The 19,602-nt window shown below is 40.6% G+C and overlaps 1 protein-coding gene across 16 annotated transcripts in view; it reads left to right on the top strand.

The window, feature by feature from the left end:
* ABLIM1 (actin binding LIM protein 1) overlaps positions 1–18,690 on the top strand; it is a 208,402-nt gene extending 189,712 nt beyond the window's left edge. For all 16 annotated transcript variants that reach the window (XM_037399100.1, XM_037399095.1, XM_037399101.1 and 13 more), the window contains 8 exons: positions 2,094–2,185; positions 2,328–2,424; positions 4,504–4,565; positions 4,874–4,934; positions 5,887–5,894; positions 7,149–7,223; positions 10,167–10,247; positions 11,587–18,690. In XM_037399100.1, coding sequence (XP_037254997.1) covers positions 2,094–2,185; positions 2,328–2,424; positions 4,504–4,565; positions 4,874–4,934; positions 5,887–5,894; positions 7,149–7,223; positions 10,167–10,247; positions 11,587–11,700 — 590 coding nt within the window. In that variant the 3' untranslated portion in view covers positions 11,701–18,690. The remainder of the gene's footprint in view (positions 1–2,093; positions 2,186–2,327; positions 2,425–4,503; positions 4,566–4,873; positions 4,935–5,886; positions 5,895–7,148; positions 7,224–10,166; positions 10,248–11,586) is intronic.
* The last annotated feature ends 912 nt before the right edge of the window (positions 18,691–19,602 follow it).

Raw genomic sequence — 19,602 nt, 5'->3', positions numbered from 1 at the left:
AAAAAACAAAACAAAACAAAAAACAAGAAAAAAACCAAACAAGTGATGTGGCTTAAAAGGTACTGGTAACCAAAGCAGATTAATACTGGAGCTGTAAAAAATGGATATTGAAGTTTGCGTCTGCTCCAGGTGTTCACCACAAGGTGCAGTTTTCTGGTGAGACCTCCAAGTGCCTGTGAGTTTAAAACTACTGAATAGTGTTGAGTAGCAGAGGTTTTGCTAAAAGACTTTGGAATTGATCACACAGATATTAACCCATAGACAAATTATGTAAACTCCTGTGCAGTAGCTTTAAAAATGTGGTATGTCACACAAGCCTGACTTCTTTCAGTTATTGTCTGTTTAATCTTTTAGTCCTAAGCTAACAGCAAAATTCCACAGAAAATACGATTGCTTCCAACTACATGACTAATTTCATGGCAAGAAGCAGTGACTGAAGTGGAATAATTAATGGACTAAAAAAGTCCTGATTTTCAGAGTTGCACTTTCTACAGGCTTTGTATTTTTCTTCTGTGTTGTAGCACTTAAGGTTTCATATTCTCTTTTGTTTAAATCATGGGCATCATCATTTCTAATTTTATTTTGTTTGGTTCCTCTGTTATTTTATTCTATAGGGGTCAATAAAAATTAAGCTATCTAGCCTGGTTCATTTATGAAGTCACATGTGAAACACTGAAGGTGTTGCCCGTTTCAGGTTTCTGTGAAGGAGTGTAGGGTTCTCATTGCAATGGGGTTTTCAGAGAGGTGCTGGAAGAGGAGACATGGGGTGGGAGAGCTTAGTGACCAATTGAAGGAGCTGCATATGCAGCGGCAATTTTTTGAGAATGTCCTTCATATAGGATTGCAGCCTGACAAACATTACAGTCACAGGGATAACATCTACATACTTGAAACTCTCCTGGCAATGCTTGTCGTAACTACAGCATTATTATGTTGTATATCTGAGGTGGAACTTTTGCTGGAAATTTTGGCTCTCATCTGAATCTCTAAGAAGTGGGTGACAACTTTTAATTGTTTCCAGTATAACTGCTTTGTATATTGGCTATCAGGTGATTTTGTTACACCTGGGAAACTAAACAGGACTGTTTGGAAACTGTAAAGGTAAAAAATGTGCTCATGGGTTTTACTCAGAACTAAGAAGGCATCATACAAGTTTAAAACAAACCCACAAGTGCCAGGTTTCCCAGCTTGTTGTCTGATTTTGAGTGTGATATTTTGCTTAAAGAGCTAGAATGAGCTCATGTCAAAAAAAAGGAATATTACTGCTAGTGTACTGAAAAATCTTGTGAAAGCCTGAGAGACTAAATGAAAAACAAATAGTTTCTCCATAACTTTTTGTGTCTCTACATAGCATTAATTTAACACTGCTATACAAAACATTTAATTGATACAAACTTTCTGATACTTCAGTTGAAAAATTTAATTTTCATTTAAATCGCATGCTGAGATTGTCTAGCATAGGATTGGTGAATATATCAGGACATAGCTTGTGCAGAAATCATACAACGCCGTCTAAATATTTACGGCAGTATCATGTCCTGTGTATTCATGGAAGCGTCCTGGTGTCCAAATTGGACTCTTTTTCAAGAATATTCAAGAAAATAAACATTTTTCAGTAGAAGTCAGGAACTAAAATGTAGAACACCTGTGTCTTAATTCTAGCTTTATCCAATGGATCAAATCAATTTGCTTTGTTTTAGACTAAAAATAATGCCTTGTTTATTCAAAATATGAATGTCCATTTGGGGGATTAACATAGTTTAATTTTCCATTTGAAATGTTAATTCAGATTTGCTTTTCTGAGTCTAGATAAAAGTATAAATGTAAATCAGACTTTATGTTTTCAGTCACTGATACAGTTACTGGTGCCATTAAAAACCCCATGTTTCCAGAACTAGCAGTCTGAACTCCTTTTCTCACTTACATTGATTCATGGCTTTTGTATCCAGGACTGTTGCTTGGTTTGGAAAACACACTGCCTTGTTTATTCAGTAAATCAAACTGACCAGTACTTTGAACTAGCATTGAAATCTTCAAGCTGCGGTTGAACTGATATACAAAGCTCTCCCTGTACTGTGGTTTTATGGAATTAGGAGCTGACATGAGACGCAGATCAAGTGGAAGAGAGGAAGATGATGAGGAGCTGCAGAGACGCCGACAGCTGCAGGAGGAGCAGCTTATGAAGGTAGTTATAAGCTTGTCTTCATGCTATTTCTGAACACCATCCAAAAAGTGCCCCTTTGTTTTCTGTAAGCAATTTCTACTAATGCCTCAATCAGCTTTATTTTATTGTGGGTTTTTGTTTTTTTTTGTATTACCATTTATAGCTCAACTCTGGTCTGGGACAATTGATATTGAAAGAAGAGATGGAAAAGGAGAGTCGTGATAGGTCAGCCCTTTCTGCCAGTCGTTACGATTCTCCAGGTAATTCATGTAGGCAATAAAGCTAATAATGAACATTGAATAATGAGCACCACATATACACGTATCAAGTGGTTTCCCAGAAGAGACAGCACTGGGAAGACCACTTGATAAATGTGTGCATGGTGTTCTGCCCTGAAAGAGTGACCAAATTCATTAGCTGGTTTTGGTGAGGTGGGTGGTGGGGTGGTGGTGGTGCTAATTAGAAGAAATATGAGGTTGAGGATTCTCGGGCACTTTTGAGGAGAGAGATTTTCTAATATAGATAAGGAGTGAGGTAAGTTAATCTGTAACTATCACATCACACACATGCTGATAGGCTGGGTTATTAAATTACAATAACACATATTTCTTAAACTAGTGGTTCCTATCAGTCTTCCCTGCCAGAGACAAAAAACCCAGCAACATTTACCAGTGGGGCTGCGTATTCCAAACACAACTGGTCTTGACTGGGTGTATTCTGTTCCAAAGCAAAGCGCAAAAGTCGGCTTTGGTTAATTGGTGGCTTAGATTCTTGGCTTTGTTGTATTTTGATGTACATCTGTGGCTTTCTCAGATCTCCAGGGAAAGGTTTGGGGTTTTTATTTCACTCTTCATCCACTGGTCATTGTAGCACAGCAGTTGTGCTTTAAGCCAAGAAGGGACAAGATGAGTCTCTTTGGAGTCATCCACTGGAGTAGCTGCCAAGCAAACTAAGGTTTCCTTGTGTTCTCTGTTGTGTAAGTCTGTTCCCTGTATTTATGGTCATGAAGAGAATGTCTGTGGCTCTCCCTCACTATCTGTAATTTTTACAAGGTCAGAGTCTGAGCTGATGATTTTTTTATTCACCTTAGCACAGGTAGGAGGACTTATTTGTTGGAGATGTGTCTGTCCCTCTTTGCAGTGATAATCAGTGCAATCATCAGTTGCCTTTTGGGGAATCAGTGGCCTTTCCCAAAACCGCTTATTGCTGGCAACAACAGTGCCTCAAGTTCTACATTCTATGACTTTCTGTGGTAAAAATAGTATTTTAGAAAACCAAAAATTGCATTCCTATATGGGGGATCTTGTCTGAAGGAGCTGTGTTAACAGTAGAGGTGCTATTGATCATTATATGGACAATCTTTCTATTTATCCATCTTTTTATCTGTTATTGAAAACACATGCTTGACATTTCCACATTGTCTTTGTCTTACTTGTGCGGTTTCTGACGTCAGTACAAATGCTAAACCAAATGCCCCCATATACCTTATTTCACTTTCATTTTAGATGAAAGCAGGAGTCACAGAGCTCTGTTGAATTGTGTTATGTTACATCATGTACAGAATAACTATAATTTTGGATCAGAATGCACAAGTCTCAGTCTTGTTTGAATTCACTCAGCACTGCCCGTTGCAATCATTGTCCTGTTGGAGTCAGTAGCAAAATGTCAATTAGAGTGTTACAGGACCGAAACTAAAAGCCCTTTTCTCTTTGTAGCAAAAAGTGGCGAGCTGAAGCATGTGACTTGCATGTATCTTGGCTCGTGCAGCAGCAGAAGCTGGTAGCATGAGTGTAATAATAGTTGCAGTAGGAAGGATAGAAAGGAAATTATTGAAAGTTTTGGAGAGTATAATAATATCTCAACTGCGTGAGTGACCTGGGAGAGTGGAATTGAATGGACCTGCATGGGAGACTTAACAGGCAACTTATCCAGTCAAATAATGCTGATCTTGGATTCTCCTTGTCCTTTATCTTGGTGCCATCATAAGATGCAGCGCAATGCTTTATGTAGCTAAGGACCAAAAAGTTATTTTGCTCCGTTTTCTTACTTTCAACTCAGTGGAGACCCCTTTGATTTTGAGTCTGGCAAAATCGCAGTGTCCCTTCTTGATGACCTGTTACCGTGGCATGATAAAGCTGTGTGTAACTTACAGAACGTATGGAAGGCTGTGATGAGTTTGGGGCTGAGATGTTAGTTTCTTAAAGTCAGTGTGTCTCAGTTGGTTATGCATATTGTTTTCTAACTGTGTTTTTTATGCTAGTTGATTCCTTAAATGTTCTTGGTTTTGAGTTACCATGGGATTTTTCCAGTAAAAGATTTTTCCCTTCCTCATTCAACAGCACATGCTTCAGCCTCCAAAACTTCTTCTCTCCCTGGCTATGGAAAAAATGGACTTCACAGGGTAAGGAGATGGTGGGTTTGAGAAGCAAAAGGTGGCTGTAGTTATCGATGGTATTTATTTCTATGTTAACTGTATTGGGTTTTCAGTTTGTCAAGGTTTCTTATAAGACCACTTGAAGTCAGACGAAAACTAATTTCCATTCCCCACAAACTACATTGCTAAAAAGGCAAGAAAGCAATGCAAGAAATGTTTTTAAAACTGAGGGGGGAATAAAAGGCTTAAAGCAATTGATTTCTCCCTATATACCAAACTACTTGTAAAGTCATGAACTGTGAATTCATGTGCATGCCGCTATTTTTCTGTTACAGCCGGTGTCTACAGATTTTGGTCAGTACAACAGTTACGGGGATGTGAGTGGTGGTGTTAGAGGTAAGGCTGAGGAACCTTTTTACATGCTACTTCACTACTGAACATGTTATGATGCTTGATCATTTCTGCTCTTTTGTTTTAAGGCTGTGGATGTGGTTACTTTGTATTTGTTCAGTATATTTTAACTTCCCCTCATTAACTCAGCAATAAACTCTGCAAATACCTATTAAAAGTTCGGGTTTATTTTGCAAAATCTGCTATGTGGAACTGATCTTTGTTTATGCCAAGGGACTGCTTTAGCATTGGTGCAAATGGAAAGCTGGTAATGTGTATATTATAAGGGATATGACTGAGTTATGTTCCAGCAATTTCTTGGAAAATTACCATCCACTGCACAGTCTGAAAAACGTGCCACAGTGAAGAAGGGAGTATAGTGCCTTCTAATCCCCCTTGCTGCTCACGATTTTCATTATGACTTTGAGCTAGATGTGATATTAGTCATTGCCTAATAAAAATTGACAATATTTATGAAAGTTCTGAAACTTTGAGAGGTAATGTTTTGAAATGCTTTGAGCTGAGAGAGAGGCTTATCTCCAAAGTGAGATTGATCCTGACTATCTATGATCAGGCATCTTCTGCTGATTCTTGTGTCTATGGGGGAATCTAGACAGCTACATGATGGTAGAGGTTAGGTGAGGTGAGTCCTGTTGTATACGTTTGAATTTTAATTGGCTCTTTATTCACTTGATTGTGGTTTTGTGTCTCTTAGTATTTCCAAAGTGACTTGCTTTTCCTGAATGATAAACCTGCTTGAAATGAAAAGGGCTGCAGTATTTGAAGTGTTTGGCTCTTTACAAAGTCCGAAAGCAGGAAGGTTGCTGGCCTTAGGGGATCGGGTGGGATTTTGAAAAGAAAAGGTAAACTAGAAGACACAAGGATTATCTGGTAGGTTGTGACTGATTTCTGTTCTTCCACGCTCTAAAGCTGATGAGATTTCTCTTTTGCTTTTCAGATTTCCAGGTAGAGTACGGGTTTTCATCAATCAACTGACCACAGAACTAAAAGCATCTACCTATTGAAGTCTGAATTTCTGCTGCAGGGAAGGGTTTCTTAAGACAGTAGCTTTGATTTTCTTGCATGTTTAAGCATAATCACCAATGTAGATTCATATCAACAAAAAACAGGCACAGCCTCAGATTCTTCCTTGTTACCTCCCCAGAACTGGGTTGAGACATCTCGCACCAGTTCTGGGACTTGCTCTGTAAAAATCCACTGTCTGTTGGTATATGAGTTATCTGTAATAGTTCCCTCTGGACAGCTGAGGGTGGATTTATTTCCAGCCTCTGTAGTACCAACCTCAGAGACATACAGTGTCTCTTCTGGAGGCAATTTTCTCCCAAACCAGGAGCCTTGAATTCCTTGTTTTTACCCTGGAATTTGCTCTCCAGACAAGGTGGCTAATCAATAGTTTTCTACAGTGCTGCCATCACAGATGAGCGAGTAAGAGGTGTGCTTGCAAATATAAATCCTTTTACTCCAAATACTCTCTGCAGGGTTTTTTTCCAGAATGGCTTGAGTCCGGTTGGCTCCTCGGCAAAATCCCAATATGAAATGGGAATTTAAGAAAGGGGTTAATTACTTGGATAATTTTGTTAATGGTATATCAAAATCATCATGATTGGAGAAGAGAGTAAGATTATGGGAGGAGAGAGGAGTTGTCCATGTATTGTGCTCAAAATATTATTTCTTTAGAAACAGTACCTGTGTCAAAACAGCACCTTTTTACCCTATTCCTGTTTGTGGTCATATTAAAAATTTCCAGTTGTGAAGACAAAAAAATAAATCCCTCAGCTGATACGGTGACAGGAAGGAAAGCCCGGAGGTGTAAGAGTGCTTTGTATGCTCGCGGGTGGGATCTGAATTAATGCTTTTGCAGATTTTTCCACTTAGTCACTGGGGTGGGAAAGGGCCCGCCACTCTCTTGGGGTCTGCAGCATCCACCTGGGAAGTGAGGTTGGTAGGTTCAGTGGGGAGCTACTGCCAGCCTTAGCAGTGACAGGAGGCTGGGGTGGTAGAGAGGATCAAAGGTTCCCTCTGCGTGCCTCAGGGAAGTAGCAAGCGGTAGCCACGGCAATGATCTGTATGATAAGACTAAATATAAAGACTCAAAGGAAGTCTCAGGGCAAATTCTCCTTTGTTTTCACCACTACTTGAGTGCCTTTACCCTCTGTGTGTGTAACCTGTGTGTCTGATGTATACCTGTATCTGATGCAGTCCCTTCCGGATGGTCATGTCCCTGGAATGAGAATGGACAGAGGAGTATCTATGCCTAACATGTTGGAGCCAAAGGCAAGTGCAGATGTTATTCACTTTCCTTCAAGACAGTGAAGATTTGACTGTGAAATTCAGATAAAATATGGGAAATGTCTTAGTTCCCTTGTTTTTCTTTACCTCACCTCAGTCCCTGCTCCTTATGTGCCAAACCTCTCCCTTTGTTGTGGACTTTGCCTGTTGCAGGCGTTAGTACTCGGGCAGGCTGAGGGTAGCCCGGGTGTGCTCCTTGGGTTAAGGAGGCTTTTCTAGAGACAAAACAGAGATACTGAAGATGCCCAATAGCTAGGTCTCTGTCAAGCTTCCACTAGCCAAAAAGCCGAACTTGATGGGAAGGTCTCTCAGGTCTGACAGGTTGGAAAAGTGATGCAGATTATTGTGGCTCACAACACACTGTTGAAGCCATCTTAATTTAAAAATTAATGAATACATGGATCTGCGTTTCAAATTTGAAGTTAGATACCCACGTCTGTCTGGATCTGTTCCTTAGCTCTCAGCACTGTTAGCCTGACACCATTCAGTAATGTTGAATTCCCCATATAAGAAATTATTCAGGAGATTTCTTGGGAAAAGAGGCGATATCAGCTGAATATAATTTAAGATATAAATTTAAATGCTTTGGCAGCTATGTCTAGAGATACAGTTGTTCATTCAAAAATGAACACAGAGAGAGAGGATTCAACCAGGGCTGTGTTTTAAGTCTTCTAACTTTATCTGTTGCTGGTGAATCTTTCAAGAAATCGTGATTTTGCCAAAGTTACAGGGATCAGCATTTCTGCAGTTAAGCGAGGAGCTCGTTTTTCAAACCGGATTACTACTTGTGCTTCCGAGTCACCTCCAGACAAACTGTATAAGGCAATAACCCAAGTTATATAAGCTAAGACCGCAGTGCAATGTATATTTACAAGTGGTTTTATATATTATATAAATAAGACTTTGGGGACATCCCCAATTCCTGAGATACTCCTTTTTATTCACGCTCCTTTTTATTTCAAATAAGTTCTTTTTCAGTGCAATAGAAATTCTTACAGCCACCACTGCTGTTGATGCACCCAGTGATTTAGAATGTTATTTTGGGTAACAAATTCTGTCAGTATTATTAGTGAAAAAATTTATGGGAATTCTCATGAGGTAATAGATCACTTTCTGTTGATGTTTGTAAAGATGATGCCAGACCCTCAACATGTGTAAATTGGCAGGTTTTTTATTCATGCCAATGGTCCAACACTAACTTAAACCTGATAAAGTAAAAGAAACCAACTCAAAGTCAGCGTAAAAAACCTGAAAAGTGAAAATTAGTAAATTTAAGAATGAGCAAATCTTCCCAAATGGTTCTCCAGAAAGGACAGAATTTGTGCATCCTGCCAACCCAGATAGAGACACGCCTTGTTGTGAATATCTAAATATAAAATGTACTTAGGATTGTAGATCTTGACTTAAACTCTGCCTGTTTAAATATGAAAAGTTACATTTTAGTTTCCTATAATGCTGTATAGGTAGCCATTTCCAGTATCAAACATAAGCAATGTATAGACTTAATTGTACAATTGTGACAATGTTAGAATCTCCTAAGAATCGTATCTTACAATTGGTATGTAAACACACGTTATTTAAATTATTATTACTTACAATAAACTCAGTGGTGTGTTCATTGCTGCCTGAATCTTATTTATTGTATTTCTGAAAAGTTCATTGGGATAATTGCTAACAATGGAATGAACTTAATTGCCTAGTAATTGCACAAAAATTGACAAAAGTGGATTAGGTTGAATTTCTTCTGATGTTAAAATCATTTAATTAATAGCATTTGAGAATAGCTCAGCTATCTCTCCAGGAGAGTTTTGGTGGTCTCGCTCCTGTTCCCAGTGGGCAGGTAAAGACCCATAAATAATAGTAAAGGCTGAGCCAGTTGCCACTGAAGTCTGCAGAAAAACTTCATTGACTTCAATAGGGGTTGGACAAGGAGTCTGGGAATGCTGTTTTCCTACTTGGCAGAGATACGCAATGAGAAGGGCTGTAGAGAGGCTCTGTTAGATAGAACATGAGCTCTCCTGAGTCATTCCAGGCATTTATGGAACTGTCTGCCCAAACAAAAATAATCCTAAAACAGGGTTTTATTTGCAGGGATGATTCCAGAAACTGATTTTAAGGCACATGGTTTTCTGAAATCCTTTCTAAGCAGCGTTGTTTCTATTGGATTAAACTGATTTGAGACCCACTGACAGCGAACATTTTACTTCAAAGAACTTGTACGCATAAAACAAAAGCAAAATCATTTATGCATTCAGGAATTGATTATTGGCCAATAACTGATATGTATAACTTCTGGATGTTCTTTGCAATGTAAAGAGAAATCAAGGGAAAGGCTAATGGGAGATGTGCTGGACACATAGTCTTCTGAAGCAGATGAAGGTGCATAAAACAAATATGCCTACAAAAGTATCTCCTTTAATCCATGTGTGTATGGCACAGCCAGCAAGCACAGTGAGCAGTTGCTTGAATTCTTTAACTATCCAAAAGGCAAAGAAAATCACGTGATGGTTTCTGTTGAATGCAGTGGCCCCCACAAATTAATATCTTGCTTATTCAAATTTGCTGCTTTTTTTTATGTGCCTTCATCTGTTTCATCTTTTGAAGTCCACTGAGTGTGTGTCCTTAGAGCTGTCCACACTTTGCCAGCCATCACTTAAACCAATGATTGACAAATAAATTTACCTTAATAAACTTAGACATTGATGGATGGAAAGTATATTGGCTAGAGAGGACTCTGACCAAAGCCAACTGATGTATTATATGCACCATAAAAATCAGTGGGGTGGGCAAGTACATAGTGGCTCTATAATCTGAGGCAGTTTGATACTAAACAAGTTTTTTTTGGTTATGAAAATGAGACACATTTTGTTCTTTCTGCTTTAGAATATAAATACATCTCTTTTTCCCCCTTTTATACGTTGTTAACAGATTTTTCCATATGAAATGCTCATGGTGACCAACAGAGGGCGAAATAAAATACTAAAAGATGTAGACAGAACCAGGCTTGAGGTAAGAGAAGCAAGTTCCTAAATGCTCTTTCCTGCTGAAGTTGTTTGTTGTTGCACACTTGGAAGCTCAAACACTGAAGTGTGGGTCCTTGTTAGACTGGTAACATTTCTCAGCACTGAGCAGGGAAAGAGGAATCGGACAGTGGGAGGAAGCAGCTGCATCTCCATGAACAGTGCTGGGCCAGGAGTCCCACATCTCTGTCTCCCTGCTCATGGACTGAGCTTCTCCCAACACCCCTATGTTTTCTAGCAATTAATTATATACTTGTAAATTGGTGAAAGGCCCAAAACTTCTGGAGTGTTTTGTGGTCATAGGATCCATTTTGGAATGCAGCAATACTTTGTTTGATCTTGGATCTCTTAGCTAAAAGTCCGTGACAGCCATCCTTGAGGATCAGAAGTCTAACTTTCTTTAACTCAGCCACGAGTCTTATGAATTAGTTAGACTGGCTGATATCCAAAAATATGAGGACTTAAATCTCTGCCAACGAATAAAAATTGTCTACAGCTTTGTGGATTAGAAAGACTTAAGCAGCCCAGTGGAAGGCTGGGGATGTTTAAGTCATTTGTAGTTAATTTTCTGTGGAGATGAATGTAAGGGGCTGTGAAAATTTGGGTAAGTAACCATTTATGCACATTTTTATACTAGTAGATACATGATCATCGGTTCAATGCTGTGTTACATTAGTGCTAGAGGGAGACACTTCCCCCCTCCAGTATGCTCTAAAATGGCTGAACAAGAAGTAACTTGTGCACAAGACCACATCAAAAAATGTTTCATTGGCCATAGAGAAATGTGCTGGACAGCTAGTGTGGCCAGACGTCTGTCTTCTCAGAACTTTGAATGTAGCATGTCAACCTGCAGCCCTTCTGCAAAGCTCTCCTGAAACCCAGTGTCTGTTGGAACTTCCAGATGTAAGCAGAGGTTACTAGCTAAAGCCTGGGACGGGCGTGCAGGAGCTGGTTTTGTTCTCTGGTCTGTCTCTGCTTGTTGGGTGACTTCAGACAGATCATTTTTCTGTCTCTTGCTTATTCAGCAACTGAAATAGTTCTCCTGATTTCCTCTGTAAACTTCTCAGTCTTAGGAAATTGCAAAATTGTATTGATTCATTGAGCCACCCTCGCTCATGAGGACTTGATTACGTGTATTGTCAAAGCATTATTATTTCCTGCAATAGCTCTTAAACAGTGACATGATATCCCTAAGGCACTCCTTTCTCCTGTTGTGTCTCTTTGGCTTTGACTGACCATTGTCTTCTCTCCTTTTTTTTTTTTTCTCTTTTTTTTTCTTTAAAAAAAAAAAAAACAACCAAAACCAACCAAACACCAAAAAACCAAAGCGTCACTTAGCACCTGAAGTTTTTCAAGAAATATTTGGCATGACGATACAGGAGTTTGACAAGTTACCTCTCTGGAGACGCAACGACATGAAGAAAAAAGCAAGACTCTTTTAATCTCCTTTAAACAAACCAACAAAAAATGATGCATAGTGTCATACAGTCCAAACTATTTGAAAGCAACTACTTATCCACCAAAAAGGGAAAATCACGTAGTGGCACCTCTGTATGCAGCAACTGAACAAGATGAACATTTGCCCGCCTGAAACACAGGGAGAAAATATCTGGGCTCAGAAATAACACTGATAGGTTTCAGAGGTGTCACCCTGTTACATAAAATTATACAAGATAGGGAACTGCTCTGTTCTTCTCCCTCAATGATACTCCCTTTACTTCTCTCCACAATATGATGGACTTTATTGCTAGAGCCAGGAAGTGCCCTTAGGATGCCTTGTAGACTAAAGTAGTTGTAACCACTTCAAGAACTGGAAAAGAATATATATATATATAAAAAATATATATATATGTATGTGTGTTTGCGTGTGTGCGCACATGTATTTATATCTATCCATCTATCTCTGTGTGTGTATGTATGTGTATATATGTGTATATATGTGGAGAGAAAGGTAGATGCTCTGTAGTGAAGGAGAAGCCCTCTGTAAGTTATCTACGTGGTCACATTAAGTCTTTCACACAACTGTTTCTTAATTGGCACCCTTTTGAAACGTCATCTTCTTGGTGTGGTACAGTCTGCAAAGGTGGGCAGTCTGCTCACTCACAGTACATACCAGTTGAATTTGTGGGAAATGGACTCCTTGTACATATTTGCTAGGATATAGGAAGTGGATTGCTGTGTCTGTTGTCAGTCTTCCCTCTTCTACACTTTCTGCTTGAATGAATAAGGCTGGAGCTTAACCAGTCCTTTGAATAATTTAGGATCACTTAAGTAATGGGAATGATGGAGAAGAGTCAGTTTTCTTGTCATTTAGTCCGGGAGATGGGTGGATGGGGGTGGGAGTGACAGAGTGAGAAAATGCTTTTCTAAGTGTGCCCTGGTTTGCACCCAGAGATTTCAGGACAGACTCCCTGCTAGTAATTACTAGTACAGCTCATCAGATTGCAGTGGAGTTGTAGGATTTTACATCAGCAGGGAATATGGTTCTCTGCAAGCTAACACATAGATTCATCCCTCTTGGGGAGGAATGTTTATGAATTAAAAGGTACCATCAAGGTGCCATGCTCTGCCAATAGAGGCTTTTTGATTAAATTGCGGTTGCTGTTGTCAGTATGGCACAGTGCATGGGGCCAAGCACTCTTTTTAGTTAATGTAGTTTTTCACTTGTGCTTGGAAAAGAGGGCACAGACTTTTTCTTTTTTCCTCTTTTGAAGCGTCAAAGCTCCAGCCTTGGTTATTTTTATTTCCCTTTGTGCCTGACTTGGTTTTTGAAGACAGAGTAATCATGCAAGACAGTTCCTGAGCTGCATTAAACTCCTTTACTGCTTTCAGTCTTCTTCCAATATGCTGCAGCTTAAAAAACTGCCTGTATGTACCTTAACTGCTTCTGAGCAAGTCCTATACAGAGGAGGACATGAGCACCAAAGTAATTGAATGAATGCATCGTGGCTGCAAGGTCAGCTTTTTCTCTTCCTTGGTGCTTAACCGCCAATGCATACTGCACTAATAAGCCCATCTCCTGATACGGGAGAGGGTTACATAGGTTCTGTGTCTGTTAAAGAATATCAAGGTTTCGGTTTTAATGCAGAAACTTTTGGCACTGGAGACATCAGAGCCTTTGTATTTTCTGTTATATGAGACATTGGTATTAAAATCTGGAAGTCAGGAAGGGGAAACAGTCCCATGTAGTTGTGAGATTCATTATCACCGTGTTGAGTTCTGCCTATCACCAAATGGCATTTCACCATGACCTGTGCAGGACAGCCCGAATCCTGCTTCTTCTTTGCTGGTTTAGGAAATCCTGTTGCAACAGATCACTGTGGTTCCTTTGATAAAATCTGAGTTGAAGATTCAGTATGTGACAGACAGATACAAGGGGTCAGCACCTGCTCCGTGTCCCTAGAGCTAAAGTCTGGGGGACAAGCTGGAGAATATGCTGCCATGTAGATCTGGCATCACAGTCCCCACTGAAAAGAAGTCCTCAGTGAACACTGTGACATGTGCAATTGTGAGCAAGCTCTCCTGGATATTACTGAGAGTGCAGCATGGATCAGTTCAACATGTTTTACTTCATTTTTTTTAGAACAAGCATCTGAAAGGGGTTTGAGGAATGCTGAGAAGGAAATGGGAATGTTAGGGGCACTGACAGTTTGAGATGTGTTTTTGAGTGACTGCTGAAACCAAATCCATACGACAAAAGAATAGCAGTGTTTTACAGTCACAGGCTTTGTGAAGGCTGGAGTCTCAGAAACTTAGTGTTTGTCACCTGCAAGGTGTGGCTTAACTTTGAGATGGACATTTGAGGTTTAATGCATTTGAAGTATTAAAATTCTCTAAATTTTGCCAGCCCACATCCTACAGACAATACTGTGCTGCTGCCTTCCCAACACAGTAGGCATTGCAGGTCTTTTAGCCCAAGTCACCTTGATAATAAACCTTTTTGATCTGAAGACCTGCTGTCTCAAGGATATGAGCTGCCAGTCTGCATTTCTCTGTCCCCATCTCTAGATTACTATTGAACTTCTCACACAATATATGAATACTTTATCCAGTCATTTCAGAAATGACTAAGCCAGGTTGTTTTGCCTCCTCTCACAAAAAAAAAAAAAAAAAAAGTTTGTTTTTTTCTTTTTAAAAAAGAGCCCAGCCTCCTAGCCTGTGAAGAATGACAGGGTAATTTGTATCTGCCTCATCAGCTGAGAATTTTAAAGTGCAATTGCAGCTTGGGAAGGAATGAAGAGGAGCCAGCTTAGATGCTGCTGAAACAATAAATCTCTAACTGGATTTTTGGGCCACTGCTGGCTCATATCTCACTGCTGTGGAGTATAGTCGCTCAGCTCACAGCCCTCTTCACTAGACTAATTACTGCTTTATTTCTGATTGAGAACATGAAGGGTTTTCTGAGCTGCAACTTCATGCCTGTAGTTAATTCCCCTTAACTATCGCAGCTATTTACATATAGACAGACCCCAAGATATTGCAACCACGCTGTAGCCAGCCACAGGGAGCGGAGGGGGTGGGGGTGTTTTCTGTAGTGGGCTGTTAGTTGTCACTGCAACATTTCTGTTTTTTCATCTGGTCTTCCCACCTAATAAAAACCGAAATGTACCTCCTGGGAGAATTTTCTTTGTAAGCAATGAATCATTTTCCTAGTATCAATTGAGTAGCGTTTTCTTGGGCACTTCTTTTTAATTTCCCTCTTCGGTATTCCCTTGAGACATGTCAGGAGTTGTTAAAGGTCCCTTCCAACCCAAACCATTCTGTGATTCGATTAATATGCTTTAAGTGCATGCTTGCATTCTTCTGTCTCCTGCAAAGCATTTGAGCTTCTGATAAAGTCCCATCAAACTCGGTACTGTCAACAGAATGTCATTGACAAAAGCACTGAAAACTGATTGCTTTTGTTTTATCTCCCCCTTTCTGCTTTAGGAGTGATGTAAGAGCAAGGACCTGTCGAAACATTACAGAGTAACCACACGTAATGTGCGAAATGGCATTATGTACACATGCAGGTTCTCAAACACAGGTGCACATGTAGCATGCACACTCCCCATTTGGAGTTGAGGTACTATGTGAGTAGTTAACATGGAATTTCCAAATAGTGCGTAGTGGTGAATACATAGTGGTCATTAAGTTACGAAGTTTGTCACTTCCATACATGCTTGTATCTGCAGGGCTCGTGGATACCTGTGGTGTACTGAGTGTGCAAAAGGTGAAAGGGTCAGTCTCTCAAATCAGGGAAGTGCCAGGCTGGCCACAAGTGATACCATAGAAAAGGCCTCCCTGGGTATATGTGAAGGTTTCCAGCACCCAGCCCTGGCAGTGCTTAGGTGGAAGGGTAATACCCTGTGCAGTAGTCTTCATAGTAACACGGAATCCAGAGATCTGATTACTGGGTTTGGTGACCTCTGCAGATACTGGTCTGATAACTTCCATATGAACAAGTAGAGAACTGTTTCCGTGTTACAGTGGGAACAGCTGGCCATGTCCTCTATACATGTGCCTTAACAGCATAAGGTTCAGCCTACTGTGAGTCAGAAGTTGAAACAGATATGTTGAAATAAGTATGTTGTTCATAATCTCTGATGGTAGTAGAATTAAGCCAACTTGAAGAGCAGATCTGGAAATTACTAAACTGTCCACTATTTCTCAATGAAGCGATGTGATCTACTGTGGCCTCAGTTCAGGAAGCTGAACGTAGGTAGCATCTCAACTCTGCCAGTGTCCTATCCAAAACCTGCTAAACTTTCTGTACAACTGCAAGTCAGTTCTTGTGAAGTTTGCTCACAGAATTTCTTCCTTTTTTTTTTCTTTTTTTCTTTCTTTTTTTTTTTTCTTAATTACACCAATGTCATGCTGGTTTCATTTCAGACATTTTAGAGGCATCTCAGAGATATATTTGTTTTCATTTTGGTTAGTAGCCTTTCATGAAATATGGTTTGTGATGCTTTGTGGACGTAGCTGCACTGTGCTGCAAGAGGTTAGACTAGGGGAACAGGAAGTTTCTTAATAGCTGCATGTGGGAAAAGATAGCTCTGTGGCTCTAGCAGTGCTTTTACTTCTGTCAAGACAGATGTCATCTCTCCTTGCAAAGTCCAATAGCCCTAAGTCTGTGGGCCCAGCACTGAAGTGCTTGCTGCCCTTTCCCTGTTGCAATTTGGAAGTCCTTTCTCAGCCCTGTAGTTCAGATGTCTTGTTGTTCAGGGGAGGTCATTAGGAGTCACTTTTGTAAAAGTTTGTTATGCTGAAATCAGATACATTTTGAATTTGATACATTTGAAGTGAAATCCCTTTCCACCAGCCATGTTTTTCCTGGTCGGGTAAATCGATGGGTGGAGAAGGATTACGTTCTGGGAAGAAGGAGAGCTGGCATAAGCTTGATTTCTCCAGGGTTTGCCAGTGTGGTGTTTAGCAGACCTAGAAGAAAACGCGGGCATGAGCCTGTAGTACCTATTTCAAATTGGGTGGGAGAGTCAAGTTTGGAGTCCAGAGTCCATAGCTTACAAGCATCTACACTGAAATTAATGCTATAAAGTGTTAAAACAAGTGACAGAAAAATTAACCATTTTTTTTTTACCAAATGGTAAAAATATGAACATGCTCTAAACTCATCTTGAAATGACTTACCTTGGCTCATGCTGACTTAGGAGGAGATCTTGGCATATTTGGGCCATAGCCTCGTAGAGCAGGCTAAATGGAAACCAGCCTTTCCCCCACTCCATGATTCACTGCTTTCCTTCGGAAGGCATTTGTGGAGGAGGATGTCCACATCCTGGAAGTCACCTATGGCGGTGTGATATACCAGTCAGTGTGGAAACAAGTGCAGGAAACAAGAATATCAACTCATCTGTCCTAGTGTGAAATGCCACTCATCTTTCCATGCCAGAGACACGCTTAGGGCTGGACCCCACAGCTCCCTTCCCCATTCAATTAGCCCCAGGTCATGGCCCAGTTCATGCCCCACCAAACTTTTTGGCCCTGTCAAGACACCTGCTGGACTCCAGCATAGTCTTCAGGGCAGACCAGCAAGGGCTGGTCTTGACAGTATGTGTTATGGTTTTACCCCATTGCTATGTAATGAAGAGTTAGAGCGAGCTACTGAGCACTGTGATAGCAGTACAACGCGCCTTTCTCTTGGTGTAGAAACACCCCTGTCGCTGCGGGTTGCAGTGCTGCTCTGGCTGGTGAGTTTTGCCTTGTGATTTCTCCCACACACCTTTATGTGCTTAATAAAATAAGAAAAAAAAATCTATCGCAATGCAAAGATACAGAGTTTTTAATCAGACAACTCTGCTGGCAGGAGCTATGCGACGCCCGCATTTTGGCAGGGAAAGAATAAGAAGTATTAATTTTAATGTAAGCATCAGTGCAGGAAGTGAGAAGGTAATTGGCCATTAATGTTGTTTGCCTGTATGCAAAATAAATTATTTGTTGCCCAAAGGGCTTGTAACAAGGAAATAGATTTCTGCTAATGATTTGCTAAAAAATGCTTGTCTGTGTGAAGAGGTAATACTTCCACATGCATTGCAGTCTGTCTTTGGAGGCAAGAAGAGATGACGGAAGGCAAACAGTGACCTGTTTTGTCAGGATCACCGCAGTTAATACAAGTGTTTCTCCCAGGACTTGCAAAGCTGAGGTCCACAGGACCTTGCTCCGAGGCATTAGGAGATGAGGCATTTCAAGCAGCAGAAGCAGCGATGGGAATTCCAGCGGTGCCTTACCAGGCCGAGTCTCTAGCTCCCTTAGGCGCTTTGACAGGTCCCACTGGACACTTGCCTGGGCTTTTATGGCTAAACACTTTCAGAATGCACTTCCCCCCCCACACCCCCAGATGCAAAACCACTGATATCAGCGGAGCCTCTCACATCCGCACGCTTTGGAGCACGCTTTTTCTCGGCTGGCTAAACCAGGAGAGTCTCTGACCGCTGTGCACGCCCGCAGCAACGAGCTCTTTATGTCATTACCAGATCAGTCCTATCCAAGCAGTGCAGCTTGGTCATTGCTGACAACTCTTCCTGTAAGGGGGCCTTACAGCTGGGGGCTTTTTTTTAAGCTTTGGAAACTGATACTAATTTTTCAAAGGTATATGTTCCTTTAAATCAGTAGATTTTGGCAATAGGGTTTTTTTATTATTTTATTTTCCTCTTCTCCCTCCACATGTTACAAACCAGCGTTTCGGGGAGGTGTCCCTGTTTTTCCATTCATCTGTGAGACAGCTCTCTTTCTGAGTCTCTGTAAAAGTGAATCAATGTCTTGTCCATACAGTAAGTCTGCTTGTATGCATAATGAAAAGTTGAGCTGGATTGCTGTTCTGTACAATTAGTGTTTCCACTGTCATACCGCAAACAGCACATATTGCACCCCTGTGCCACTGTAATCTGCATCACTGTTGTACTCAAGTCAACGAATAAAGTTTGGAGCTTTATTCTTAATTGCTGGATTCATGTTGCCTCATTTATCTGGGGTTGATTTTTTTTTCATTTTGCAGAGTTATATCGAAGTCCTCTTACAAAACAGGATGTGCTCTCAAAAAAGAGAGGGAGGTGAGATATGAACGAGCAGAGCGAGACAGATGAACAGTTACACGGCTTCAGTGTATGGCAGAAGGTTTGAAAATGAACATGAGGCTTCCTGTAACTAACCCCTAGAAATAGATATTCGTACAAACCACATAGGAGTGTTAATTTTGTGTGGTTAATGTGTGGTTTAAAAGAACCCAAGATATTGGTGAGGTCGGCTAGGTCATGCTGTTGGTGGGTTCACAGGCTAAATGATTTCCTTTCTTTATCTGTACAAGTTCAGGTAAAATTTTAGTACCTGACTGGAAAAGATGTTTACATGTCTTAGTACTTAAAATTAGGTGTTGGCTTAATTACACAGAGTTTAAACTTGCCCAGCGTCAGTCTGGGTATAGTAAGTAGGGGAGGATGCCATTCAAAGTGATAGGGCTATAAAACACCTATGAATGTGCTGAACGCCCAGGTCTCCAGCAGACCATAATAGCAGCAGTATTAAGCACACTGCACCTCAGAGGAAGCCTCAGCAATCCCTGTCAGTACTTCAGAAGAAAGACATGTCAAGGGACTTCACTCGTTATTGCATGTAGATATCCCCTGGAAAAGAAACCACTCATACAGCTCTCTAGAGGACCTGCCAAACATCATCACTGAATTAATTTGAGCCTCCTGCAGTTATGGGACCTGGAGCAACCAGAGCTGGAGCCTCATTAAGATTGGCCTCTGGGCTTGTTTGCTGAGGGGGAGGCGGGGTATGGTGGTGTTACTATTTGAAGTGAAGCCACTTGGGGATCAATCCTAAAAAAACCCTCAAAGCGGGTGGGAAAG

The sequence above is a fragment of the Falco rusticolus genome, chromosome 9 (genome assembly GCF_015220075.1).
Source record: "Falco rusticolus isolate bFalRus1 chromosome 9, bFalRus1.pri, whole genome shotgun sequence".
Lineage (NCBI taxonomy): Eukaryota > Metazoa > Chordata > Aves > Falconiformes > Falconidae > Falco > Falco rusticolus.
Note: the sequence above shows the minus strand (reverse complement) of the source record. Positions and strands in the feature narration are given on the sequence as shown.